At 40.1% G+C, this 27,880-nt stretch overlaps 1 protein-coding gene and 1 long non-coding RNA gene across 32 annotated transcripts in view; one reads left to right on the top strand and one right to left on the bottom strand.

The window, feature by feature from the left end:
* LOC111255007 (prolactin-releasing peptide receptor-like) overlaps positions 1 to 27,880 on the bottom strand; it is a 57,751-nt gene that overhangs the window by 13,921 nt on the left and 15,950 nt on the right. For 9 of the 23 annotated variants that reach the window (XR_015317731.1, XR_015317727.1, XR_015317729.1 and 6 more), the window contains 2 exons: positions 26,010 to 26,059; positions 24,997 to 25,242 (listed from right to left, as the gene is read on the bottom strand). The exons of 4 other annotated variants lie outside the window; for them this stretch is intronic. Coding sequence is in view for 5 of the 19 variants with exons in the window: in XM_086975743.1 (XP_086831869.1) it covers positions 25,172 to 25,242; positions 26,010 to 26,059 (121 nt within the window). In the remaining 14 variants the exon portion in view is untranslated. Of the gene's footprint in view, positions 1 to 2,529; positions 2,663 to 24,996; positions 25,243 to 26,009; positions 26,060 to 27,880 lie in introns of those variants that run through there. 10 more of the 23 variants (XR_015317723.1, XR_015317730.1, XR_015317728.1 and 7 more) reach the window with 4 other exon arrangements.
* LOC147754691 (uncharacterized) lies at positions 184 to 27,876 on the top strand. Of its 9 annotated transcripts, none has more exons than XR_015317760.1 (4): positions 451 to 705; positions 949 to 1,084; positions 3,222 to 3,551; positions 12,767 to 13,219. It is a non-coding gene; the product is annotated as an uncharacterized LOC147754691 (long non-coding RNA). The 9 variants fall into 9 exon arrangements; XR_015317759.1 differs by lacking the exon at positions 12,767 to 13,219 and adding an exon at positions 2,594 to 2,777 and having other exon boundaries at positions 580 to 705; positions 3,222 to 3,637; XR_015317757.1 differs by lacking the exon at positions 12,767 to 13,219 and adding an exon at positions 2,594 to 2,777 and having other exon boundaries at positions 580 to 705; positions 3,163 to 3,637.

Raw genomic sequence — 27,880 nt, 5'->3', positions numbered from 1 at the left:
GTCAACCCACGATAAATCGGTATCATTATTTCATGAATCTGGCGTGTTAAGATAGTATCGGTGCTGCTTATACATTTTACGTGCTGTTTTAGAAAATATAAATAAAGCAAAAGCAAGAAATACTATATGGAGTATTTCACACTACGTTCTAGCTAAAAAATAAGACGGCTGGCTCATTCTAGCAATAACTGATACGAGTACATGTTGATCACAGGGAAACCTACTCTAACAACACGGCAGTAGCACAATAGAAGAAGAAACGTATCATCGGCATAGCAAATATCTCTGTCCACAGAGAATGACGCTTTTCGTTTGCTATTTCAAACAACGCTTTACCGAGGCAGTTTTGTCTATCACTGCCAGAGCCCCCGAATCAGCTCCACGCGATATTTGTAGCGATCTGCGAGCTATTCCTGCCGCCCAAACCAAAACCCCATCCTCCCCGCCCCCTGTTTTCCATTCAGCTCTTCCCTATCCTACTGAGGATAAGGACAAGTTTACGACCTATGATGCCTCAGAGTGACCTTTGCTTTCTGGACGGCTAGACGGAAGTCGCGCGTTCTAGCGTAGCATATAAAAGCATGCTACTAGATTCGCTCAGCAGAACAATAGGGAAAAAGATAAATTGACGATCGGTAGGTCACATGTACGTTAGTCGTTTACTGTGTTTGCCCCGTTTCTCCGCCATAAGCATAGCTAGATGAGGTAAAAGTTTGTCGCTGTCCCCTATAGTTGTACACCGCTTCACCCCCGCTTTTTGCCTGTCATTGTTATTTTGCGCAAAATGTATTCAAGTGCTGCTGCACATAGTAGCGCAGTGTCTACTGAGGACAAGTTGTGTATCAACTCGGAAGGGTCGCTCATACGCCACCGCATGTTTACGCTATCAGTTCGCCGATTAAGCGCCAGTTTCTACATAGCCCAACCTGATTTCCTGCCATTTTTCAGACCCGATTTAGCCTGCAGAACGCTGAACTTTACGTCGAAGAGTGTTCGTGACGTATGCATGACTACACACTACTGGACGCACTCAACTGACGGCCAATACTGCTCTTCAATACTGATCCTTAATGTTCAATCATCGGTAAATATGCCACGTTACAGGCCATGTGTTCCCTCTGTTAGAAATGCCCTTGGCTATTGTTATTTTTGCAGAACCTCGAATAAGCAGATATCGTCTTTTATTAGATATTGCTTATTTTTGTTAGGCTGTAAAGGAAAGACGAGAGGTTGATTTGAACAAGCTATTGCCTCGATGACATTGTACGACAGCCCTATACGCTACGATATCTTGTGATTGTGTTTGGGAAAACTACCTCTAGCAAATTACATAAACCAAGGTAGCGTCAATTGCACGCAAGACACGAAAACCTGATTTGATGAAGTACAAGGCTTTATTTTCAACAGAATAAAAAACACCTAAGCGCTCTGCGGTTATATGATTTGCATATACATATAAAGGGTCCTATGTCTGAAGGGCACTTCGTAAGGTAATACTACTAATAGTTAAACTTATTGTACCATCTATAAACCAATTACCAAAGTTCATCACTAGGTACATTGGCACTACGTTGGCTGATGAAAGCTATGTACCATAGTGTTAACGAGCACACTCGTGTCAGCAATAAATATACGCAGCAAGCAATAAATACCTACGCCATCGTTTGCTTTTTCGCGCACTTCGTATAGTGCATTCCCTTCGATTATTTAAGAGCAGCCCTGGCAATTAGGTTAACAATGTTTTTAGTCAATCTGTTAATGAGAACTTTTAAGTTGGTTTCTTCAAACTTAGGCGTATATGGCCGGGGCCCAACGAAGATGTTTCGTTAATAATGACGTGAAATGATTGTCCAATCGATAACCACGGAGAGGATACCGCTTTTAGGATTAGGCCCTAGAGGATTTTACAAACAGGTCGTTTACATAATTTCCCTTATATCGCTAGAACGCTACTCGAAAGGACGGCCCTCTACAAAGCCAGGGCGTGGTTACCTTCTTTTGAGAGTTTAGAAATATATATATATATAGGATTTCTGTACACGTTTTGGGTCTATTAATTTTCGCTACAAATTGAGGAACCTAATACCAATCTTGGGTCTGCTCAAGCGAATATCTTGATTTCATGACAAGCCTGTATGAAAAGTGTATTATTTAAATTTAATGTCACACATACGTTACTTTCAACCATTGCAAAAATAGTCACTAAGCGTTAGTACGGACCATTTGAGCTATGCAAGTTGAAACTCTTTAATCCCCAAACGTCGAAAAATAATATTACTTTCCTAAGATTATTAATCTTTCTGCCACAGAGGCTACGTGTATTAGACGGTACGTTTCCGCTTACAGCGGCCAGGCTGCTAACTTGATATGTCTGACAAGTCTGTACGCAAATACTTAAGACACTAAAAAAGATGGTCCACCTTTGAAAAAAGTGACGGCTTCCTCCTTTTTCTCGTTCTCGACTGCATCATTCCTTCTGATCTCCCTTTCCCTCTCTCTCTATCTTTTTTCAATATTTTGCCAACTAACCGTTTGTGGCCTGTCCGATGGCGGCCTTCGCAATGACCCTATCCTTGGGTTATTTATCATCCAGTAGCGACAGCGGTCAGGGTGGGCGAAGAATAATGCGGTGGGTGGTATGTAAAAGCGCCGACCGACAACGCTGAACGGGTTCTACCGTCACAGCGATAACTGCAGGAGGGAAACCGCTACGTAAATGTGGTGACGGCAACGGTGGCGGTCTGGGAAACCCAGTCAAACAAGGCGCAAACCGATAAGTATGTGAGATATAGAAGATAAGTAGTGATGGCCAAAAATTTGGTCGATTTAATAGTTCACACGAAGGGAAACGGGCTGCGAAGAAACAAGCTCTCTTTCCCATTCACTAGAAGCTTTCATATTAACAACCGATGTGGAACAGTAGACAACTGTGGCAGGCAGAATACTCAAGCCACCTATACTAGGCATGCAGGCACAGACAGTTAATAAGGTGAAGTCCACATATTCCGAACTCCTAGCTAGAAAACTGGCTCAATAGTCCTGAAGATCTTGGCTTGCATGTCTAATGTATATTTGTGGGTTGCATTTTTTTCGATTTCGAAACTTGTTACGAACTAAGCCGATACTGTGAGAGATCACCTAATATCTAAAGATATATTACAGTATCTCTATTATCGACCGCCTGCTTTCTGTGACCTGATTGTCTGCCACATGCACGTTAGGGTCTGCTGTTCGAAGCAGGTGCGTCGGCAGACAAATAACTGGCAACGTTGACGAGCATCAATCTTGCCGTAAACTCGAGAAAGGAGGAGTCGCTGTGATGGCAGTTTTAAAGTCTACCGCTATGCCACTGTTGCCAGGACGTCATTCCATGATCACTAGTCGAAGAGAGCGGCTATTTTGTGCGCGGCTACACTCTATGTGCTACGTCCGGTATCGCCGTTAGACAACGTTCCATCAGACGGCTGGCTTCCAGCACGAAACGAACTGTGCCTACGCGCGGGTTCGAACCTAGATGGCAGATCTACCTAGAGTGTCCCTAAGATTAACAGGTAAATACGCTACTCGCAAAGCTATCGCAGAAATTTGCTGTACTCAGCCTGTGGTAATAAAAGTTCTGCAACGTTGAAAAATACAATCGTCAAAGCCTTTTTACTGTCAGCACGCAGATTCAATAAAAATAAATAGTTTTGCGGCACGTGAACAAGAAGCACGAAGCAAGAAAAGCAGTAAAATTCCATCGAAATCCAATATATTTCGTCAAAACTTTTGAAGGGAAAGATACCCTAAAAAATTTAAGTCCATTACCGAAACTTGTTAGCTATTTTTATTATTATTAAACAGTTATTAAGTAATATGTATTATCTTAGTATTTAATCAGTGAGTAACTGTCTAAAAAAACTCTTTAATTCTCTTACCCATTATTTTCTTACCAGCATTTTAATATAAACTGATGATGAATCCAATCAATTTGTTTCTTCGATAAAATTAGGCCGATTCGTACTTCCATTATTAAAAGTCTATGTGTGCAGGATGCCTGAGAAGTATTTTTCTAGTTAATGACCATTATACCTAAATGCAAATCTGCCTTTGAAAATCCGTCTTCTGCACACTGGCGAAGGGCCGCAGGCGAGTGTTCGTTGGCAGAAAAGAGGCAGGTAATTAAGTAGAAATAACTACTTGTCCTTTGAGCTATGACGCCTCTTCAGTCAGGCTGCATTAATAGCTCGCCAGCAGGGACTGAAACTCGACTACGGGGCAAGTATGCCCTTGTCCTTAGGCAAACAGGATTAGCTGCCGGGATCGTCTGAAGCCTACTGTCTACGCCGCCATAGTTTCTTTCCAGACCACTGGTTTACCGACATCCGAGATACGCAAATACTTTCACTTCTCTTAGGAGGGCCGACGGAAGTTAGCATTTCACCTATCCGTCAATCTCTGCTCGAATGAGCCACGATCTGCGTATCGCTTAACAACAAAAATAGAAGCTTTGAGAAGATTCCTTGCTAGTATTTATAGAACTTGCAGCATAGAATAGACGCCAACGTCGTTAGACTTTGCGGAGAACAGTACTTAATTCCATTCAACAAATCATTATGCTTGTCAAGCTTTATCCTACTTATGTAGCGCTTTTTTTTTAAATATACTGTTTTAAGATATTCAAAAATAAATACGGTTAGCTTACGTTTGTGATAAGAGTAATTCTCCGAAACACATAAAATAACGCACAGTTGTCAGACAAGGTATCATTTAATCCTCGTCGTCGGTCGGTATTTACGGGCTGCAGTCTCTGTTGTTAGTCCCAAGTACACTGAACCAGTTTAGAACAAATTGCCTCCCATCTTAACTTCAATGCAAACGAGGTTCTGTTCCGACACTTACATGAAGTTGAAGTTCTAGGGACCAGAGATCAGAAAGTGTAAGCATCAAACTTTCATGTGCGCATGTCGAATCGATCCGGGAACTTTTATATTGTGTACTACAGCTGTGCTAATGAATGATTAGTTTAACGAGTTGAGCACATTTAATTCGCAAGGCTGTCAAATTGCTTCGCTGGCGCTAGCAGTAAGGACAACAAATATGTGCAATAGATGGGAAATCGGTTGATGACAATACGGCTGCCTGGAGACGTCTAACAGATACACCGTAATCGCTGAATTCCATAACTTTGAGTCAATATATACATGCACTCTTCAAGGATTGCGATTTATTGTTTTTTTTTTGATTGAACGGATCCGACCTAATTGTCGCGGTTCTCGACAAACGAAGCCTGTAAGAGGGTTAGCTGGCAGGTGCTGCGTAGTGACAGATCAGGCCGTATTAGCCGCTGGACAAGATGCACTGAATTTTTTTACACTACATGAGGCTTTCTTCTTCGCGCACTCAACCAATGCTTTCGGTATTTTTACTTATTACGGTTTCCTTGAGCCAGTGGATGCTCGAAAAGGTCCAAAAAGAAGATCTCGTCAACGATGGTGAAGTAAAGACGTATAACACTGTTTCTCCTATCAGAGGTTGACCACACTCTGAGGCACGGCTCTAGACCGCCATAGGCATAGATGGGTACGACAGTCAGACAGTGATGTAGCTTTTATTTAAGCATAGTCTGAGTCCTGCCACTGATTGTTCATCCTTGCCTTGATGGTAGCCTTATAGAGAATAACGTATTGGTTTCGAGCAGTTAGAATATTGGCCTTCATAACCACCGTAGACGCTTCAAGCCTAAGCGCAACGCCTATACTCTTATTTACTGTGCATATTCAGGCGAATGTTTTTCTGCGCAGGAAACCAAAGGCCAATTAGATATTATCTTTATTTCGATACATCAATATACTATATCTACCTTTAAAGATAAAACATTCAATAAGAGTTTCTATTACTATTTGAACATGTATAAGCCCGTACCATATAACGTACATAGCAATAGGAACAAGCAAGGACGCAGTCCGATTTCAACCAAATTACCAATCGAAAAATCGATGCCATTTTAATTCTAACGCGCGAAAACTGATTCACTATTTGAACTTACGTTACTTGGCTCCTGGCTAAAGTTACGCAGTAAGGAGAACGTATGCAAGGCCGCCGCGGCCAAACATAGGATGTGACCATTAGCAGTTATAACGAGACTTTATCCGAAAAAAAATATAGAACTTTTCATAAAGTGCAATTTCCGTAGTTGATAGCAGTTATGCGGTATACGATATATATCTAGTTATAGCGGGTGGGTAGATGCGCGTCACTGATCTCATAGGTTACACATAATAGATGGATGCATAAATCATAGTAAAATTTTTACCCGCCGAAACAATATAACGCCATATTATTGCCACTTATTATTTAACCCAATTGTCAAGGATAAGCATTTTTTAATGGTGACTGCTAATACTTTGTTTTTTCAATCATTTGATATAGGCTTAATAAATATTAAGGAATTTTTCTCTTGTGTAAATTAAATTAGAAATAAAAAAATGTGGAAATATTTTCTCAAATCAGAATGAACATTTCAAGTGTGTTTTGCTTCAATTAAAGCAAAAATGTTTCAAATAGGTATAGTACATTTTTCTATGTTTAGGTGTCTTTGAGTAAACAGAGCCTTACTTATAATAAATAGAGCTACATTCAAGTATGGCAATTCGTTGTTTATCGCGAGATAAATCATGTCATCAGTTTTAATTAGTAGTAGAAGTAGAAGGATAAACAGGTACCTAATTTGACCTGCCACTACCTTAATTTAGTTTATGTTTATATCATCACATCAACGAAGGAATCTATAGGCAACCTTATCTTAATTTTAATAAATCTTCTTATATATATATATATATATATCATTCTGATTGTCAAAGTTTGAGCGAGGTTAACACCTCTAGCAAAATAAATCAATGATGATTTTGCGTTAAAGGTAAAAGATGTAGACCTTAGATCGAGATCAGCTCGCGTCCTTTTTTCACTATATAACCACTAGTATTTATATTTCAAGTTGACTTCAGAACATATGAAAGTAGAAGGGTCTGGTGCATATGTGTCTGCTTTGTAGGATACAAGCCTAATCTGATTCATTGCCTGCATTGAAGTCCGTTGGCCTACGCTAAGGATCCATTTAGTTATTCAGCTTTCTAGATAGAAGATAACAAAGGAAAACTGAGGGGTGTCTACCTATGGGATTAGCATCCAATGATTCGATTCTTTTGAATGATTATTTGGTAAGAGAATATGACATAGCGCTGGCTGATGGCAGATCTGTCCTACACTCGGTTTCTCTTGGCCTGCGTAAGTTCTCTTGCCTTGTCCAGTCGATGTTGTGTGTTGTTTTTCAGTTACCTTTAAGGTAATTGGTTTCTAGCCTGATCGGTAGCGAATACTGACAATAACAAAAGAAAAAAAAAAAAAAAAAAAAAAAAAAGAAAAAGAAAGAAGACTACAAAGGGAGAATTTGCGAAAATTTTTTTGTGTCAAGGAAGAAAACGCCGTTTGACGAGGCCGACTAGTTTTTAGCAATATTTCCTTTTTTTTGCGCCGAATGTTTTTTTTTCATTTCTGGTTCATCTTAATAGTAACGCGAAACAGCTATCGCTACAAGTGTAAGCTTTTAGGGCACATATATGTCTTTGATTCTCGAAAACCCTTTTACTGATACTAGCTACGAATGCACGTATCTCGATGTATTTTGTTAAATTGGTCTGGGAAGTAAATGTAGGAGGTGGGAAAGAAGGAAGTTTCGTTTACGTGCATAAAGATTGCACGGACAGTGCTATAAACGTCTACGTTAATAGTTATCTGCATTGTATATTACAAATGCGTGCATATGTCTAGCGTAGTAGTATGTGTCCCGTAAAGCCCTCCATAAGTGCTTTACAAATGTTCATATTGGTAGAATTAATTTTGCATTATAAAACTATTACAAGCTATGACAGCGAGTAAAACGTCATTTTTTCGCCATAGTGCTTTTGGTTTTACCTTGCGGTGTTACATATAATTAAAACTATAGTATTAAAATGCCTTTTAATGACTACAAATACTATACCTTGCCTCTCTATAATATATAAGATAATGTGGCAAAGTTTTTTGTTGGATTTTTTTCTGTGGATTGTTTTTACTACACACATGTGTATGTAGATATGTACACAGTTTGCTCCATGCAGGTCTTAAATAATAAGTAGCCATGATGGCATGTACATGTACGTCGATATCTAATTCTACCAAATGCTTCAAAACCGAAATGTTAACATTTAAAACTGCTATAAATAAAGATGGATGTACGCTGACTTAGCTACAATTGGCAGGGACCCTCGCAAATAGCGAGAATAATACAATAAATTTATTGATTTTATGATAAACAAATGATACTTGCGGCATAACTGCTAGAGCTATAAGACATATACTTAACAGGATAATATACGAAGAAGAGTAATAATAACTATAATAGTCGTAACAACAACTGTAATGCTGTCATGGGAAAAAGAGTTTGGTGAGCTATTCAAGACGGGAGAGCAGTTATAACGAAGAGCCGGGGGAAGCAGGAAGAGTATCCAGAAGATCTATAAGTGGGACAGCTAATAAAAGTTCTTGAATGAACGAAATGATTAGACTTTTTTTAAGATACTCAAGAAAAGAGTTTTATGTCATGCGAAGTCAATCACTGAAGTCCTGGCACACCAGAAGGTGACGGAGATCAGGACGATGGAAAGAGCGATAAACGAAAATCCAGGATGTAGACCGCTCCATTGCAACATGGCGGTTGATTCACTCAGCGCTTCAGATGGATTCATTGGTAGTTTATGTAGTTGGGAAGTATCAGAGAGAGCACGCAGTAGGAAATAAAAGCGACAAAGTAGGATTTGTAAACTAAGATTAGTAGTTGAGGAGGCTAACCGAGAGACTTGTGGTGGGACAGAAGGGAGACAAGATGGAGATATTTAAGGAGAGAGTTAATAATATGGAGTTGCGAAAAGGAACTCCCCTTCAAAAGAAGATTACAGATGGAAGCTATATAATTAAGCTAAAGTGGGTAATTATCTATAGGGAGAGTAGCAGTGACAAGCATGGTGTAAGGGACGACTTAAAAAAAACTTCTACTGTTTATTGTACATTATTATAATTATTATAGATATTAAGTGAATGTTTTAGGGGGGCGGCAGGTAGCGAGGGTAGGGGGAAGTAAGGGTCAGCTAGAACGAAGTTGTTGGTGGCAAAGCGTTTCTAATTTTAATTAATACTGTGGGGTCATTAACGAAAGAGATGCAGCAACTTTGATTTCCAATTGGAAGTATGTGAAAGCAGAGAGAAAATAGAATGGAACAGTTTGATAAGAGCCGCGCAATCTAGATAGTTAAAAGCCTCAATGACGTCAAAAGATATCTTCACTGCCACAAGCGATATGCATCTCAACTTCACCTAGGAACACCTCACATACTGGTCGAGAACCCTTTCCGAAGGTCTTTCTGGTGGTGAGATAGGGAAAAGTTAGAATCGAGATGATGTTGACGCTGATTAAGTATATGTTTTGATAAAGGACTCTAAGAGGTAGGGTCAGTAATGCAGCTTTTTCATAACTGACTTTAATGTCACCGTAGATCTTCACAATTAGAGCTGCTTCTGAGAGTGAGAGGCATTGAGGCTAGCTGGAAGATAAAATAAATGCGGGGAGTTAGAGCCTGAGGCCGAGTGTGTATTGACGTAAGACGAAGAAGGGCTGGAGAGAAAAACGACAAGAAAGCATTACTCATACTAGACAGGCTAAAGTGGACTACTGAATTAATTATGGAGAAGGAAGAGTGGAGAGAACCTCGGCAGCGTCCACAGAAAGGACAAACTGAACGCCAGTTGAGGAGCCGTGCGCAGCTTCCAGCCTGGCTTGAAGAGCAGTTCTGATCTTTTATTTTCGGTAGCTCTATAATTCCCAAATAATGATTAATGTTTTTGGCTTATAAATGTATGATACCAGGCAAGTCGGAAATTTTATCAGTTGAAGACAAAATATAGTGTGAGCTTGGACACGACCATGTGTTTGCTCCGTTTTCTGCGTACGACATATACACTAGGCCATGTAGAACGGTACTGTGAACGACATATAAAAATGAAAAAAAAAAAAAGGTTTACGTTCGAATTAGGTAATGCTTAAACTATACGTCTACTGGCGTTTTTTCGAGGGCAAATTTTTTGATATCACCAAGATCATGTCGCCATAACTGTACTTTCACCATCATGCTTCCAAAATATAGGATTTTAACAGTTTTTTTTTTTAACAGAGATGCACTTTTCCTACAACCTATTTCAAAATAATCAGAATTACACTCTAAGTAATATCATCTACCGATCAATATGAACTTTTAGCTGTCCGGTACCTTCGGCAGTACTCAATTGGCTGAATGAAATAGTCCTTGATAGTCGGCAGAGAGAATTAACAAATTTTGGCATAAGTTAGCACTTTGCAGTGGAGCTCGCTCCGTTCACAATTACCAAACGAGTCATTTAGCTAAAAGAAGATTTATGTAAACTCAGCGGGTTTAACTATGCACCTATTGCTAACGCGTCAAACCTTAATTTATGCACTTCGGAGCCCTTCTTGGCAGATGTCAGGTTGTATGAAGTTGCTGGCGCCATGCAATTTTATAACTGCAAATAATTCGATTGCGTTAAAGGAATGAAGACTGGATAGCTACATTAAGTTCAATAGCTAAAAATTACTACAAAACTTAAGTCTTTTCATAAAAGGCAATTTATAAAATGGCCATGATGTATCAGATGCAGAAAATCTTATATTGATTGATTACGCTCCCAATCCGACCGGTAACGACGTCTTAGCAACTTAAGCTGTATCGTAACGATGTCTAGCACCATTAGTTACTTACTAAATTTTCGATGACCTTCTTGAGTAAACAGGATTTTTCTTATTAAACAGACATAGATGCATCATACGCAAGTATAAATGCTTTCTCCTTGCAATGTTTGAGATTTATCTGATATGGGGCTTGCCCATCGATGATATCGTATTTGTTAATGGTTCGCATTCACTACCCCGTAGGTAATTGCTTAGAAGATATGAGTGGTTCCACGGTAACAGATATACGGGCAATGGTTGATGTAAGAGAATATGCGCCACTTACTAAATGAATCGTATGTCGTTTTTCCTCTCAAGATGTTGACGATAACCCGTCCTAGGTCGCACGATCTAGCGAAAATACGAGCGCCTATATCCGATCTATAGTTAGATCCGAGCGCCTATAGTTAGATCATAAGATATTGCCTTCGTACGGTAACGTTTACCCGGGACACGGAATATCAATAACACGACAATCCAAACAAAATGATTTAGTCAATAATTTCAGGGTAAGGGTCATATCACTCAAATGTCTATTTGATTTGTCTTATAACGCTTTTAAATAACTATTTCAATGCACGAAATTAAAAAGTCTTCAAATACAACGAAATGTACATATCATTGTTCTTCAGTCAATCATTCAAAGCTGTATACTGGCAGTCTTCCATTTTTTCACTAAATTCACGAAGAAAGCTTGAATACTGTGTTGTATTTTCAATGTCTTTACAGCAGTAAGAAAGCAGACGGTTAGAAACATGCAGACGCATCTATGCGCAAACTCAGCTGACAATGAATAAATATATTAAATTAGCAATATTTGTTCTCTGTTTGTACTATATCCTCGTTGGTTTTTTAAACGTGCACCCTAAAGGTTGTAGGTAGTAACACCCACCACAGTCTCTTATCTACCTCGTCAATGCAGACGGCTGATAGCATTCATTTTCTTTTACGAATTTCTCATAGCGAGAGGAACTGGTTATTTACTTCTGGTACTGAAAAAGACCGAAAAAAAGCAAAAATTGAACCAACGGAAGTCAAGCTACTGCAGCAATCGACAGTCGCGATTATCTTAGCCCGCATGAATCTCCTGGGGTGGGTTTTTTTTTCTTTACTTGACAATGTATTATAGTACGTGTGAGGGTAGAACGATCGAAAGAGGCTGGTGATGGTGCCACTGCTACAAGTTTTGTACTGTTGCACTGGTAGGAGGCATAGTATAGCCATCGATTACGGCCGGCACCAGCCGTTTTCATTGATTTCATTAGAAATAGATACCAAAAAGTAATCTTTTGCCCGCGTGCGCTTGACGATGGTCAACTAAGGGCACCTTGATCTGCTGCAGTCGATCAAAGATGGCGTTACTGTCATGTCATAGCAATGTTTGTCACCACAGTGATCCTTCGTCATTCGTCATCACAAATACAAGACAAAAGAAGGCAAACAGTACAAAATACGTAACGACGACGACGACGACGACGCAAAAACACGACAGTATGATTCACTGGCCTTTAGGCGGAACAGCAGAAATCCGACGTGAAGGCTGGTGTCCAACGAAAATCAAATAACCAGGCAGAAATGAAATTGACATTTTGTTTGGCCTGATATTCTCTCTTCATAATACAACTATGGGCAAAAGATGTGGGATATGTATTCGGGCAGCGATAAGTAGCGGAAACAGAACATGATTTTATGAGCACATATTTTTTTTCATTCCCAACAGATAGATTATAGGATAGTTTTCACAGTCAAATGTACGATACTTCAAAGCTTCGCCTGACTTGAGTAAATGATAGGCAAAGTGACAGCGTGGGCGTCTGATATTTATGATTTATTTCTCGTGCTCTTACTATCTGGTCGCCTACTGTTGAGCTCGTCCTTGGGCAAAAATTAGCGAATTTTATCACACTGATACGACATAATAATAATAGGTCACGTAATTTCGATTTGCAGGTCTCGGCTGAGAACCCGTTCCAGACAAGAGTTCACAGGGGGAATGCTTAAGAATCGATGACGATTTCTTACAGTATTCAAGTCGTGCAAAAAGCTGCACTGCAACAGGCCGAATCTGCAAGGCCGTTTTTCATCTTCCTTTCCCTATTCTGATATTTTTTTTTATTGAACATCAAGTTTTTGAAAAAAAACTAAGAGCACAACTATCCTTCAAAAGCCTCGATTTCGAAGTCACAGCAAGGGCATTTCAATGCCCTTACTGCGCTTCATGGCTTTGAGATTGACTTTGTTATATCAAAAAGTGATAATGTCGACTAATCTACCTAAAGCAAACAGTAACTACTTTTCATACGCTAAATAAGCACAACAACTTAATGTTCTAGTGAACATTTGTTGATTCTAAAGAACGTAGAAGTCGGGTTACAAATCACATTTGCATCTAAATACATTGAACACTGTGTTTTTTTTCTCAGGTTTTAATTTAAAATTAGAAAATAATTTAAAATAGCACTATTGAGCTATTGTAATCTTGAACAAGTGCAAAAAAATAAATTTACGCTATTTCAATCTTCTAACTAACCAGTACTTCAGCTTGCTTCGATTGCTTTGGATCTATATCTTTGAGATGTCGATTATAGGTCACAGTGTTAGGTACTTCGAGTCCCCTATGATGTCACGGTCAGACGAACATTTTCTTTCTTACTACTACTGGGGTTCTCTTCTAAATTGTCAGCGACCCAAATGACGGTTATGAAATTGAGATCTAAATTAAAATTGGCGTCAATCGTTCCTTAAATCTACCCAACTTCGACTCCGGCAACGTGCGTTGAAGGAAAGCCACGAGATTTATCTAAATCGCATTAAGTGCCGATTTCGAAATGATGCTTCCAGGATTGCTTCGTTCTGCTAGGTCTGTCTAGCGTATCATAACAGCCGTACATAAAGGCATCACCATTATGATTATCCTCACAAAAATCTATCTGCGTCGTGACCACCCGGGTAGCTTAGTGCCAGATACTTCTCTCCTTCGTATCACTTACACGCCGTCGGCACTTTGTATTACAGCTCTTTCATTTCTAAGCGACATTCGGCAGGGGACAGAGAAGAAAGAGAAAGTAATGAAAAAAGATCAAGACTTTAGGCGCAGGGCCTAAAACATCCTCATAACAGGGTGGCTGCGACAGTTGCTATTGTTGCCCGACTCTGTAATGTTTCCTTTAGCCTTGAAAAAGAAACAACAGGAGAAGCAAAAGCTCAATTTTCAACAAATTGACAAGTTTTTTTTTCCAAGTTTGTCTATCGTCCTGAAGATACTAAGAGGAATAACTAGACTGTTCTTCGTCTTTTAGATCAACCAATGTACCAACGCTAGAGTACACGCGTCGTATTCATGGTAATATTCACCGGAACTCACTTGCTTCGTATTGCGATTATTACGGTTGCTAGCTACCCACTCATAGGTAATTCTGGAACCAATGAAGTGTTGACATGTTTGGAGGACAAAAAGGCAGCAAAGGACTCGTATCCTATCGTGCGTATGAAGAAAACAGAAGATAAAGATAGCGAGGCGGTCCTAGTGGTCACGAAAGAAGCAAAAACAAAAATCGCGCACCAGCGCAAGCCCACATTAGTTTTTGAATTATCGCTTGGGCAAAAGGGTAACAAAGACGAGAGCGACAGGTTGCGGTGGCGCTTTTTCCCGCGCCCGATATATACTGTCTTTATTTTGCCAGTGCAAGTGGCCTATGTGCAACAGCGGCCGTGAGGGACCTGCGGTCGGATGCCCATCACAGTGGTTGCGACTGCGACATATTCGGCAGAGGAAAAGTCAGTCGAAAAACTGTTCAAGCTGTCCCAGGAGCTTATTAATGTCACTATATACAAATAAGTATAAACTTGCAATGCTATTTCATTCCAAGTTAGGTAATGGATACCGCAATTATCTAATAGTCAAAATAAACTCTTAACCTTCACATAATACAATACAAAATAAAGATGTATAACTTATACTGTAGTTAGTTAGACAAATTTAACTTCGTACAATATGCGTTCCGCAGTGCTAATTGAGCAGCAACGCAATCTTACGGAGATCATTATTTTGAATGGAGCACTCTAAACACAGCTTATATGAACAGTGGCTTATAGGCTTACAAGTAAGGCTTTGGCCTATATCCTGATCAACCGCGGCTGCTTCAATGCACATTAGTCACTAAGCGGACTTCTGCTACATTCGATGACACACTTTTTCGATGAGGTCATTACACAATGGCACGACAGCAAATGACTTTCACCCTATTACGTGTCTCGCGTGACCTGGATTACACTATTATTGAAATTAGAGATGATTTTAATTTTTCCACATTACTTCATTGCTATTGTTGGCCTTTCTTTCTCGTCCTCATGACATAGCTCGGAATAGTAAAAGGAAAATGGTATGGGGTGGTAGATCCCATGGGAGAACCGAACAAATGCAACCGCGATTTATGAGAAAAGAAGTTTCCGCAGAGGAAAATCTGTTCGCCTTCGTAGTAGTAGGAGACGGAGAAGCGTCCCCAGCGGCAGCAACGGAAACAGAAGTGAAAAAGCAAAATACAATCAAAACTGTTAAAGAGAAATTTTATTTTAGCAGAAGATGGCAGCCGCAAAAATAAGCGAAGAAATGGAACGGAAAGGAATGGGCTTCACAACAAAGAATTGAATGCGCAGTTGAAAAAGTAACTTCCGAAAGCACTTCTTCGATACCTCAACATTCAGCAGCACGACTCGTTTATCCATCCATTGAATGGCCACCGAAGGGTTACTGCGGAACCCGCTTTATCCACTAGATGGATACTGTAGCAGCAAAGAACGATGCAACGTTCGCAAATGCTAGCCAAGACTGGCGGTGTGTGACATTATGTTCAGTCACTCAATCGCCTATTATGCCTCAGAAGCTTGCTGTAATCCGTTTGTTTTTGTTTCAGGCAAACCCAGACCAGGTAATGCTGGCGCCTGCTCAAAGCAGGCGACGATCCGCGAACTGACTGGGTGTAAACTGCGTGCGAAATTCAACAATCTCGTAAGTCCTGATTCACCGCTTGGCGCATCGTTAAAGGGGTCCGAAAGTTAACCTGTTTCCCTAGAGGCGGGCTAGTTAGAGTTAGACCCGCTCTACTAGTCGGCGGACCTCTCAGAGGAAAGCGCTACATTCAATAAACCTTTTCGCAGTGCCTTTCAGCAGTGGTGTCACATTTGCACTCACTACAGAGCACACTGCGCTGTTCGTTCGGCCACCAACTAAAACTCACAACAGCGTCACTGACAAAGAAGACAAAACGCTTCTTGCCTACTCGGCCTTATTCGGCGGTACCATCACTAGTAGCACCGTGACTACTAGCATGAGCTACAAGTGCAGCGGTCGCCACAAGCGTTCAGAAGATGTTTCCTCCAATGACCCTCCCTCGTTTGCTCCCCTACATAACCATGAATATCTACAGTAAGTAGATAGAAAAAAGGTTATCCCGTTTTACCCCACAGAACCCCTTATATTCGACGATAGAGTAACACTCCGACGCCATTGAATATCTAACAAGGCATAAAACTTTATTTCAATTGTATCCAAGAATACAATGTCTAATGTCTGTGACTACAACAACAGAATAATAGTATCGCCAGCTGATGCCCTTATTGGACAAAAGATTCGGAAACGGGTGTGTTGAATGCTCGTAAATAAATAGACTTATAAAAAAAATTCTGTACTATACCAAGAAAAAGTTAGAAGGTGTAAGAAATTCTCCGAACCGAAACCGAAAGCCAACCTTAATTTAATAAGTTTAATTGTTTTCTAGTAGCATAAGATGCTCATCATTTGGATAAGGTCATACATAAGCGTAAATACATGTCAAGAGCCTAAGCGCCCTTGTCATGTGCATACACCAACGCTACTCATAGCTAACGGCCTATAACTAACTGTCACAGCGGTTACGCCCTCGGTCTACCCGATTTATAAAATTGTACAAGTTGTGCGATATCAGAAAAGGGAGTACCGGTTGAAAAATTGGTAAAAATGCGAAACTATAAGAAGCTTTTGTCTACTTCTTATAGTAGCTCAAGGCACAGCGTACTGCACACGATAGGACGGGTGACATATATGGCTAACATTGAGCTAACTAATCCAGGTAAATACGAACGTAGTCTTGCATGTTCCCTTTTAGTTGACGATCGTCAAAACATCTTCGTAAAGAGACTCAGTGCCCCAATAACCCGCTCTTTCGTCTCGAATGAGCTTCTAGAACTCCTACCCCAGCAAAATTTCTTAGAAGCAGGAGCAACGAGCGAAGCGCAGCACGAATGATATAGGATGCCTAATTTCTACACCATATCGATCCGTAGCGCTTTTAGTTATCCATTCGTTATAACAACCCATGCTTGATTGGCCTTGATAGGTTTGGGGATTTTAGCAAGTACTATTTATACTGAAACTTCGTAGGTTTTCCTCTTTCCACGAACTTTGTAAACATCAGAGCTATTCAGGAGCTAGCGGAAGCTACCACACCACAAATAATAGCTCACCGTCTGAAACTTTCAACGCAGAGCATTCAGTGTCGTCAGTTTTCGCTTTCACAATGAGGATGTTCTATCGTCGGCGAAGAATACGTCTATAAATAATGGAAGCACTCGTTTCGTGATCCTAATGGGTTTGTGGGAAAGCATAAACGTTTTATTATTCTCTTTAACGCTCGTGTGACGTGCAGTTTCTGGCGCTTCACCATTTCAGTGCTGTCGTTGTTGCAATTCCCTTGTCTCCGTGTAACGACCTGATGTTGACCTACAAGCAAAGGCTCGAACAGATTAGGCCGATTGAACACAGACGCCCACTAAAGGCCCCTCCCTGCACACGGAAGCCACCAAGGAGAATATAGCCTATTGGCGAACACAAAACTATTGCAGCCTATTTGACAAGCTGTCCACAGTGTGCATTATGGCAACCCAGCACCTCCTCTGCCAGCATATTACTTGAATTACTGGTCTTATTATGGGTCGTTCCTGCTCCTGCTATTAATGCTATGACTGAAAACATTTTCTGCGTGACGCGCGTGTTCTTTTACTCAATCGCATACAGTGGGCACTACCCACCTCTAAATCTTTGGACTGCAGTTAGAACTAGGCTAAACCAATGCCTTGAACGTCTCAATCGCCATTGGTCCATAGCTTCGATCTCTAGCGAACTCAACAGACATTATAGATGTATAGTTCTATCGTTTTACCGCATCCAAGTCCCAGTATTTGCCGATCTGCTTGTCTTTGTGAGATCGGTTCTTGACGTTGACAGTTCAGACGCATTATCTGGCATCAATACTGTCCTTAACAGGCGTTAGAAGAACAACGTTAACGATTACCAAAGAGGATATGCGTATATCAACCTAACGGGATTTCTGTATACAGAAAGCGAACAGGAGAAACGTGTCGCAATTATCAGTGATGATCATTACTAGCCTTCATCGTGTCATCGATTGTAGTAATGATAAACAAGCTATAACATAACAAGTCTCAAAAAGTGGCGCTATAATTGCAATTTATCAGTATCTTGTAATGCGAGATCGGTAAGGATCGGACGCGAAAAAGTTGAATTGTACCTAAGTACCTATAGTTAGAATCTTGAAATCTGGAGAGAAATATGAGGTAACTTAGATTCAAATTCGGCTGTCAAGGAAAATGGCGTCGACTAAAGCAACTGATTAACTTGATTCCGGACAAAAGAAGCATAAGTAGCAATGATTCTTATAGTTCAAGTATAGAAAAACAAAGCTTTGAAACTTTGCGTTTCTCATATATCTGTAGATAATGGATTCAAGAATTAAAGATCTGCATACCAAATTACAGTGCTAGATCTATATGGTATCAAACAGACAGTGGAATCAAACGACGAAAAGCAAAAATGCATACATTTGCTATAGGTTTAGATGCGTTGCTATATATTTTGTCGATCGAATAATATGAAGCTAATCAAAGAAGACTCAACCTAGTTCATTTCATTAGAGTGTCCTTACCGCTGGCCTGTGGAAGGAAAGGCAGGCCAAAAAAGATTACAGTCCGTTTACAGTAGGAAACAGAGGTTTATAGACTGTATCTGAGTCGTTGAAATCAGAGTACACGTTCTTGCTTTTGAGCCTATTCGTAAAGCCATCCACAGATAACCATAAATTTTATTTATGCCATCTGGATACCTTTACCTAAGCGCCCACACACAAATTATCTAAAAACTATTTAAACACATTTATAGAATCGTGATAGGGATAAAAGTATTGTTCGACTAAAGGTACTTAATTAATAACATGGGTGCGCCAGCCCGCATCATGCTCGTCAGGTATACCTTTCTTTGGCATGGATAAATTTTGGTTCATATCAGACAATGCATGCATCAGCTTTTGCAAATATTTTATTTCAATTCCAAGGACATGTAGCTCTTTTTAAGTATTCTCTGTTTGGCCTGGGATCGTATACACCAGTATTTATTTAGCGTACAGCTGAGCTGAGTTCGGATTTGAACCTAGGAGTTCTATGATCCCAAACGAATTTCCTATCCGCCTTGCATCGAAAACGAAACGACGACAACCGTATCGAAAAACCTAAGTTGAGCGAGAGAATAAACGAAAGCAGATCAGACGCATTACATGACTACAGTTATAGTTTAAATTACGCGGTGTATAGTTGTGCTGGGGGCGTGCGCGTATTCCAGCGGGCGTATTCTGTTAGCTTGAAACGGAACCAATGATCGTAGGTAGCAGTTATTCATTATAAGCCCAATATTACAATATGTTTACATCTCTAGTCAGCATAGGTGGAGACGTGCCGACATACGGAGTGCGGACGTAACTTCTGACGAGTGTTAAATGCCAGTGCGGCGCAGGCACTCCATCTGAAAGAGGTGTTATGACTCTCGTCGTTGAGGCATGTATACTTTATTATTGGGCTCCAGTAGATATGTTTTCATATTAAATCAATTACTACTTTATTATGTCAACGACAGGAAGGTGATGCTGAACATTTTCAAAAACATTTTGTGCTAAGAATGAACATATTACGAACGCAGTCACAATTGGATAAATACCCCCGTGTCCAAGCCTCTGACTTTACAATAAAAAAAAAACATTAATTTAACCTTATTTCTTATAATATATTTGTTTCTACAAAAATTGATTTGGGTTGGAAATATGGGGAAAGGTAATAACGATCTACCTATTCTATCGCTCGCTACCAGTTTCTCAATAGCCGCTAGTTTATTTGCATAAACACTCTATATCGCATAGTTTTAGTGAAGTAATCGAAAGGTTTTTAGGTCATAGAAACACGGCGACTACGAGAAGTTCTCGGTCTCCGAAGTCAACCGAATGCCAAGGCGAGCTTAAACCAGGGAGGCGTTGTAGCGACACATGTGCCTTTACCTACTGCATCGTGCTGTCAGGTCAAACAGGTTTAGAGCATATCGTGCCAGCCACTTGGAGCTTTGAATATGGGAAAGCGTGATGACGGTACTACGGGCTATAAACCTGCAACGCTTGCTTACGCTGCCCGCCATGAAAGGTCTGCACTAGGAACAACTGCACCGGAACGCCTTGTGTGACAAATCAATCGAATAGCAACGTATATGTAAGCTTCGGATTGTCAGCATAGCGCTCTAGCAATATCAAAAAGTACATTCCCATTAACTCAAACTCACGTTGAATCCCTTAGATACCCTAAACCATTTTTCTGCAGTGCCTCATTCTCCGCTAGAACCAATACTTTCTCTTTGTGGTAATAACTTCACTGGGATAGAAAGATCTGTAAGTGAGAAACCGCGTCGATTCACACATGACATATGGGATTCGAATCGGCGCTATACATGAGTACTATAGTATACAAGTTCTAGTACGACCTTAAACAATGATACATGATCGATTAATCAATACTAGAACCAGCTTTAAGAAAATGTGATAACATAAGAATCGGTACTATTCATTTGTTGGTGCCCAGCCGTTTTCTTCAATCAACCTTTTCTATTGTTAAAGGAGTAATCAAAAACTCTATCCGGTTGCCGGCGCCTCGCTAACAGCTGGTAAAAGTCTTCTTGTAGTTTCTGATACTTGATCATCCTCACTGGCGACCACGTAGGTAAGTGGCTGGTTGCTCCCCGAATGCATAATCAATGAGAACAAATCGTTTGCGATGCATCGTAAAGAGGTAATTTCAAAATGCTAAGGGGGTAAACACGCATGTGTCGAATGTGAGTTCTGCGAACTCTGAGGCCGATTGATTATGGACCTTGTTGGAAGAAGCGCATTGTTAGGTTTTGATGATGCCTGCTTTCCTCTTGTCGGCTGCAAGATTGGTGAATATATGTATAGTAATTCACTAACTGACAAGTTTACAATTACCAGACCGCGTCAATTTGCGCGTGCATGACCAGACCAAGATTGCAGACCTTTTGGGGCAGGATATGTGTTTCAGTTCGACGGTTATCCCACTTCTGACCACAAAAAGTAACAGAGTCACTTTGGACAGAAACCGTCGTCGTCGTCATGCCTGCCACACAGTACAACACAACAGCCAGGTCTGTTTTGTCGTTAGTTCTAGTTTGAGTGCGTGAAACATTAGAGATATGGCCTTCGTTTCTGCTGGTGCAAACAAAGTACTGACGGCCGCATTGGCAGTTTTATGATCGCCAGCAAATTGTATAGCAAAAACAACGTAAAAAAGGATTCCGTTCCCTCTCTACCTCGGTCTCAGTATTACTGCGTAATTATTATTATTATTACAGTGTTGCTCCTGACGGAGGCGTGGTAGTGGGAACGAAAAAGCGTACGGCTAAAAACAATAAAAAAAAAGATGCCGAAAATTCTGCATGACAAGGAACAACCCGTGTTAGGAAAACACAGACAGCGTCGCTATGAATATCCCAAAACGATTAGCAACCTGTGCTTCAGCACAGTAGCTGTGTCCTCGACAGCTTTTGTGAAGCGGCCGCGAAGTGGGCCGCGTTAACTATACATAGGAAGCTACAGAAGAGTGAGGTTAGAGAAGCGAAAATTGAAAAACTGGATTGGCCTGCATCAGTTTTAGCCAATTCAGGTTGCCTGGGTAGCGGCAAAATACACGCGATTAAGATACATACTACTACTACGGATATATTATCTTTTTATTCCACATCTCTATGCAGATGATAATCGTAACGCCATCGAACAATTTACGTATACGCACGAGAGTAGATACGATAACATGTGGAAATGCACGTGTGCAACATAGGTGTACGTAGGGTCGCTTATGATTGGGCTCTCTGTGCAGGGACACATCGAAAGGAGGATGAAACAAACAGCAAAGAACTAGAAGAACATGATGACAGTTTAAAAGGGGGCAATGAACAACGACAACGCAACAGCGTACTGCAATACTGCTCTAATAATGTTCACGTTCATTTAAAATGTTCAAGGTAAAGAGGAACGCTGTGGGATGGTAAAAGCTAGTAGGCGCCTAATTAGTACATAACGCGCGTAGGCTCGAGTAAGCTGTCGATGAACTCATGTGTTTATGAATGATGACTGAAGTGGTAACAAACCAACGGCTTTTATCCACTCAGAATGACAGTAAAGGAGTAACGCTCAACCATTAACCGACGTCAAAATAAAAAACTCACATTTATTACATTAATTAATGTTCAGCCCTTTTTAATTAATGGAGCGCTTCGTAAACGGTGGAATAACATTAGTTGATATTCAAGCGACTTCTAATGCTAGTATCGCTTTACCAATTCCTGAGCGACTTCCGTCCTTATTTTAAAAGCTCATACTCCTACCATTGATAAACCTAACACGGCCTCAGTTTGTGCCTTTACTTCGAAATTCGACAGTTCTCACTTATTCCTTTTCATTCGTAAACTATATACAGATTGTAATAAAATCTGAGTCAGTACACCAAGCCACATAGAGAAACAAGCGCACTAGAGGAGAACACGAGGTATGTTTCTTATCACAGTTTTCTCTTCATATATGCCAGCTACGTTCTTCGCTTGATTCATGGAAGCTTCTGACTGCACCAGGCTACACATGGTGGAAATCGTCATGTGCAGTAAAACGAATGACGGTTTAACAGTTTCTCTGATTTGGTTTTTTTCATTCGGCGTTTCTCCCGTGTTGGCAAACCTCGCATTGACTTTGACGAACTTCTCACTTTTTGAAGCGCTCGGAAAGGTTACTCGTGGTTAAGAATCTGAAGCGTCATCTGAAATCTTTGACTTTGACAGCAGAGCAGGTTTTTTTCAATTTTTCTCTAATTTCTTGCCGTAGAACGTAGATTCATTACATGTTTTTCGGGCACGAAGCTTCCGTTCAATTTAGCTATTTCAGATTCGCAACCGGCATGTCCTCTCGAATGACATTCAGCCCGTGAATCTGCCCCGAAACCATTTTCAGTTTTAATAAATAGGGTGCGAAGAAAACAAGGCCAAAAACGTTGATTGCGCGTGACGCCGCAGTAAGCGTCTCACTAATTTTTTTACGATATCCGAAATAGAGCTGTTAGAAAGATGATCAGCCTAAACACGAAAACTAGTTGACGTACACGGCTGAGCCGGTAAGGAACAATGTATTGTAAGTCACTACCCTACTTGCCCTTTCGAGTTTCACTACCTCGACCTCAGTGAAGTTAATTGATAGTCGAAGTGTGCTCCTACCGCTCCTACATTTTACCTGCTGAACTCGGATCATTCGCTTAGGATATTGTTTCTGACATGGTTCTAAGGGTACGCTTCCTGCAAGAAAGCTTCGACGGCAATTTAGGAAAAGGGCTCAAGTACCTTTTGCAAAATTTGTCTGGAAGAAGAAGAAGACCAGTTTCTCTATTCAGACATCTTGTTCTAGATGTGTTATTCATTAGATAATGTAATCACTGTGAATAAGTCAAATGATCATCTATTATAGACATCCGTTTGTTATAAGCGTTTGAATACTACATATAAGTAGGGGAAAAGCCGCGCGAGTTGACTGGAGTATTATAAATGTCTATCGAAAACCAATAATGTCTTTAAAATCGCCTGCTTATTTTGTATAGAAATTTGAATAGGACCGATTACAAAATTATAACTTTTATAGTCCAAATCATACCTAACACCCAGTATTTATGCCTCCTAAATGTACACCTCAGATACGTGTTACACTTCCGAATTCCACCCTTCGATTCAAGCTGAGACACTGAACAGTCGAACGCTTAAGAGGCCTCCATTCTTATCTTGCGTAAAAAACTATATGCCCAAACTTCATTCGTTGCCATATGACTTTCCTGCTACAGAAGAACTGATATATAATAATCTAAAAAACGAAAACACTTCAAATATAAGAGCAATAGTTCCTGGTTTGTTGACAGTCGCGACAGACAACCCAGTTTGATATCGTCCTGCTCTATTGCCGCCGCCGTATAGCTGAACCCTGCTTGGCCCTGTGTCTTCTATAGGTTCGCCTTCTATATAAAGAAACTAATACATGCCTATCGTGATGTACCATCTTGTCTGCCACATTATGAATTTAAGTACCAATAAAAGTAACGCTATTTGTCGGTAAGAATTGACAAGACATGGTGTTGGTGCTTATGAGTATTGACGGTCTTATCGCTCTTGGCGATGCGATGTCGAGTCTGGGCTGTGAGATGAACGACTGCTGAGTATGAACCGCGTCTGCGTATATGGCTGTCTAAGACTTTCGGCAAATAGCTCTTGCCTTATCGGCGTTTTGACTTTTGTAGAACGTTTCTACTAACGTACCAATGCCGACCTGGTAGCCGATAAAAGTACCGATAAAAGTTTGTAATTGGTTTATATGTTAACACTCATTATTATCATGATCATGTTATGTACATGCAGAACTCTTCTGATACAGATAATCTCCTCTGGGGTGTTTCAAGACCTATTATTTGTTTTGAATGGTCACTACTTCGGGGTCTATAAGGTGAACAGAATGTTAGATGGGCTTATGCCCTTAGTCACTGTACAACGCAAACGATTCCCTAGGGGTGCATAGATTAGAAAACAACACTATATATATATATATATATATATATATATATATATATATATATATATATAAGTAAGGGTGTTCTTATTATTCACGATGTGTAGTTACTCCTACACGAAAGCGAAAATACGGCTCTACCTGAAGGCAATATTGAAATTCTAATACTCGGCGCATATAATACAGATTTTTTAGTATTCTATTTCAAGTTACCTTTATTGTTTGTTTATTTCCATAAACCATTGAAAAGTGTTCCTTTTCCTCTATAAGTCCATCGTAATTTCATTGTGCAGCGCGCGGAATTTTACATCAGATTCAGATCCCCCTAAAGTTGAAAATTCCAGGTGGTAAGAAAAAAAGCATATTTCCAACATCCACTACAGTTCACCTTTCGTTGAGAACAAAAAGCTGTTGAAGTAGTACGAGGTGTTTCTGCCGTATACGCTCTGAAAATCATGCCTGAAAAGAATTTTTAAAAAAAACATTGCTGAACTTTAATCATTCGTTAGTTTCCAAATGCCAGTATTATTTAATGATCTAGTAGCGGTATTTTGAATCTAGCGGATATATTCTGCCTTGGTCGGCCGCCTGAGGTCGATAAGAACCGCCTGAAGGCACCCCTGACGGAGAACAACTCTAAGTTAGGCGAGTAGATGAATTGCAGTCATATGACTATCGACAGGTATTTTTAATCTATAAGCTCTACTCAAAGATTAGTCTGAGTGCTCCATAAGCTAAGCCTTTCAGAACCTTGCGCTATACAGACGAACACTCAGTCATAAATGATAAATTCCTACACAGAATCATTACGGACGACAGAACGTGGTGTTTTCAGGTTGACACGAAGTAGATATATGAATATCTAGCTCTGGAAACTTCGCTTAACCTTAGAGTTAAGTCAAATCGCCATTTTCAAAAGACTATTATTTACGTTTGGTGGAACTCGAAAAGTCACTACTACTGGTGAATGGTTGAGGGGGCAAAATAGCCAATTTATCCACATACGGCCCAGTTGTGTCGATAAGACGAAATAGTTCGATAAACGAGATAAAGTCGCCCTGTTAAAGGAAAAATTTAGGCAACACAGGACAAGGATTGCGAAAGGCGCACTACGCAAACTGTATGGGCCGTAGCTTGAGTGGAAGACTATTACACATACCACATTCACTAGGTTTCGAACCTACGAGTTAACGCTTTTTTAATCGCTCGAAAATTAAATTACTAACCGTACATTTTACAGTGAAGAAGGTCCTTGACGAATGCGTCAACACCGGACCTGCCAAAAAGGAAGAACTTCATTGGTTGAGGGATAGTTAATAGCCTTCGACAGTTATGACAAATACATAAGATAGTCATTTGCTACTATCATTTTGGCACTTTGTAAAGAAAATAACTTGACATAAAGGAGAAAGTGGGGTTGTACGGGTCGAAATTTGGTGAGCGTGTCCATTGGCAGAACTGTTTCGCCCGACTGGTGCGGTACACCTAAAAAGTCGTCATGCGTAAAAATCTCTTCGAAAATCAGTAGCACACTGTTGACAAAAGCAATATTTTGTACTACGAGCGCGGAAATACGATGACTTACTTTAAATTAACATATGTACATAGGCACACATTTTTCAGCAAACTCTGTAACTACTTACTTCTTTTGCAACATCGATGTCAGCTTGTTTCAAACGCAGTAAGCTAGATAGCCTATACCATAGAATTCATGTAGTTCCGGACTGGTCATTTATTATAGCTTAGCTCAATGTTATGCCCTTCATGAAACGTGCCTTGTTTTTGGTTTAGACTAAGAATAGTAGGTGAAGCCGTGGTGTAAGAACGGGTCTGTAATCTTGCTCCCTCATAGTACAACAAATGTTTAATGAAATACATAAAAAAGAAAAGCCCCTCTATATGGCCCTATGTTCGAAAGTTTGGACAACGTAAAAATTCTGTAATGCCAATTGCATGCAATATCTGACCCATCTACATCTAAAATTTGCAAAAAGCTTTATAGTGTTAAAAACGGCTTATACAGCCCCACCTTCCGCTAACTAACACTATTTAGGTCGTATATTTTTCTATCGATTACGTGAATGGCAGTACGTGCTGTAATACAAATCTGTCAGATTTCATGTCGAACCGTCAAATGATGATATATCGTGAAGCAACTTCTATATACTTTCAAAGGAATCTGATTTTTCAATTAACACTCAGTGGACTGACCAAGTCCGTATCAGCTGACTTGCTAGTCGACGACTCGCGCCTACCGATCGGTCAGGATGATGTTTTTGTGAGGTAACTAATGAGTCAATGAGTTCTGAACCTAAAACATAACTAGGCTATTAGTGAGAGGACGTATCGTAAACTTTGCCGCGCAATTTGGACGCATCGCACAACTGTCTACTAATGTATACGTTACCTAGTTCATTACTGAAACGTCCTATAGCTACGCATTGCAAAAAAAAAACTACCATCACATGCCTCGACTGAATACGTACATACGCACGTATTTACCCATTATCGTGGACTGATATATATATATACGGTACAACATCTGTTAAGCGATGTCTATTCTAAAGAAACGTTTTTTTTATGTACTTTGGCTTCCATTTCAGGACTTCTTTTCCCATGTGTTTTGGCCATTCCTTCACCATTCTCAATTACGTCATGAGGACGTGTATCGATGATACCAATTTTTGCTCAATCAAAGTACACTTTTATCATTCAGGTAATACCTGACGTGTGCTTCAGGCTTTGTGTATTCTGAATATAAATAAACTTTTTCGGAAATATAAACAGTCAAATGTACGGTGGGCTGTGTCCACTTGCGCGAGATCATTAATATTAGTCATAAATAACATTTTTCGTTATGTTTTTATTTTGTTGCAATGTCTTACAAGTTTTATATTGTCTATGGACTAGCTGAGTCGGACCCAGCAGAACGATATAATCCGATTGAATGAATCACATATAGTCAGGAGCCTTTAATTCACCCTCTTAAATATAATATTTGAATATATCTGCATAGATTGGGCTGAAATCACATGAAGGTTGGTCCACGCCCAGGTTGACTATGCACAATTATCTTTTTTCTTTCTTTTTTTCTTCA

This window comes from Varroa destructor, unplaced genomic scaffold (genome assembly GCF_002443255.2).
Source record: "Varroa destructor unplaced genomic scaffold, Vdes_3.0 BEIS01000007.1, whole genome shotgun sequence".
Lineage (NCBI taxonomy): Eukaryota > Metazoa > Arthropoda > Arachnida > Mesostigmata > Varroidae > Varroa > Varroa destructor.
This window is presented reverse-complemented; position numbering and strand designations above follow the sequence as displayed.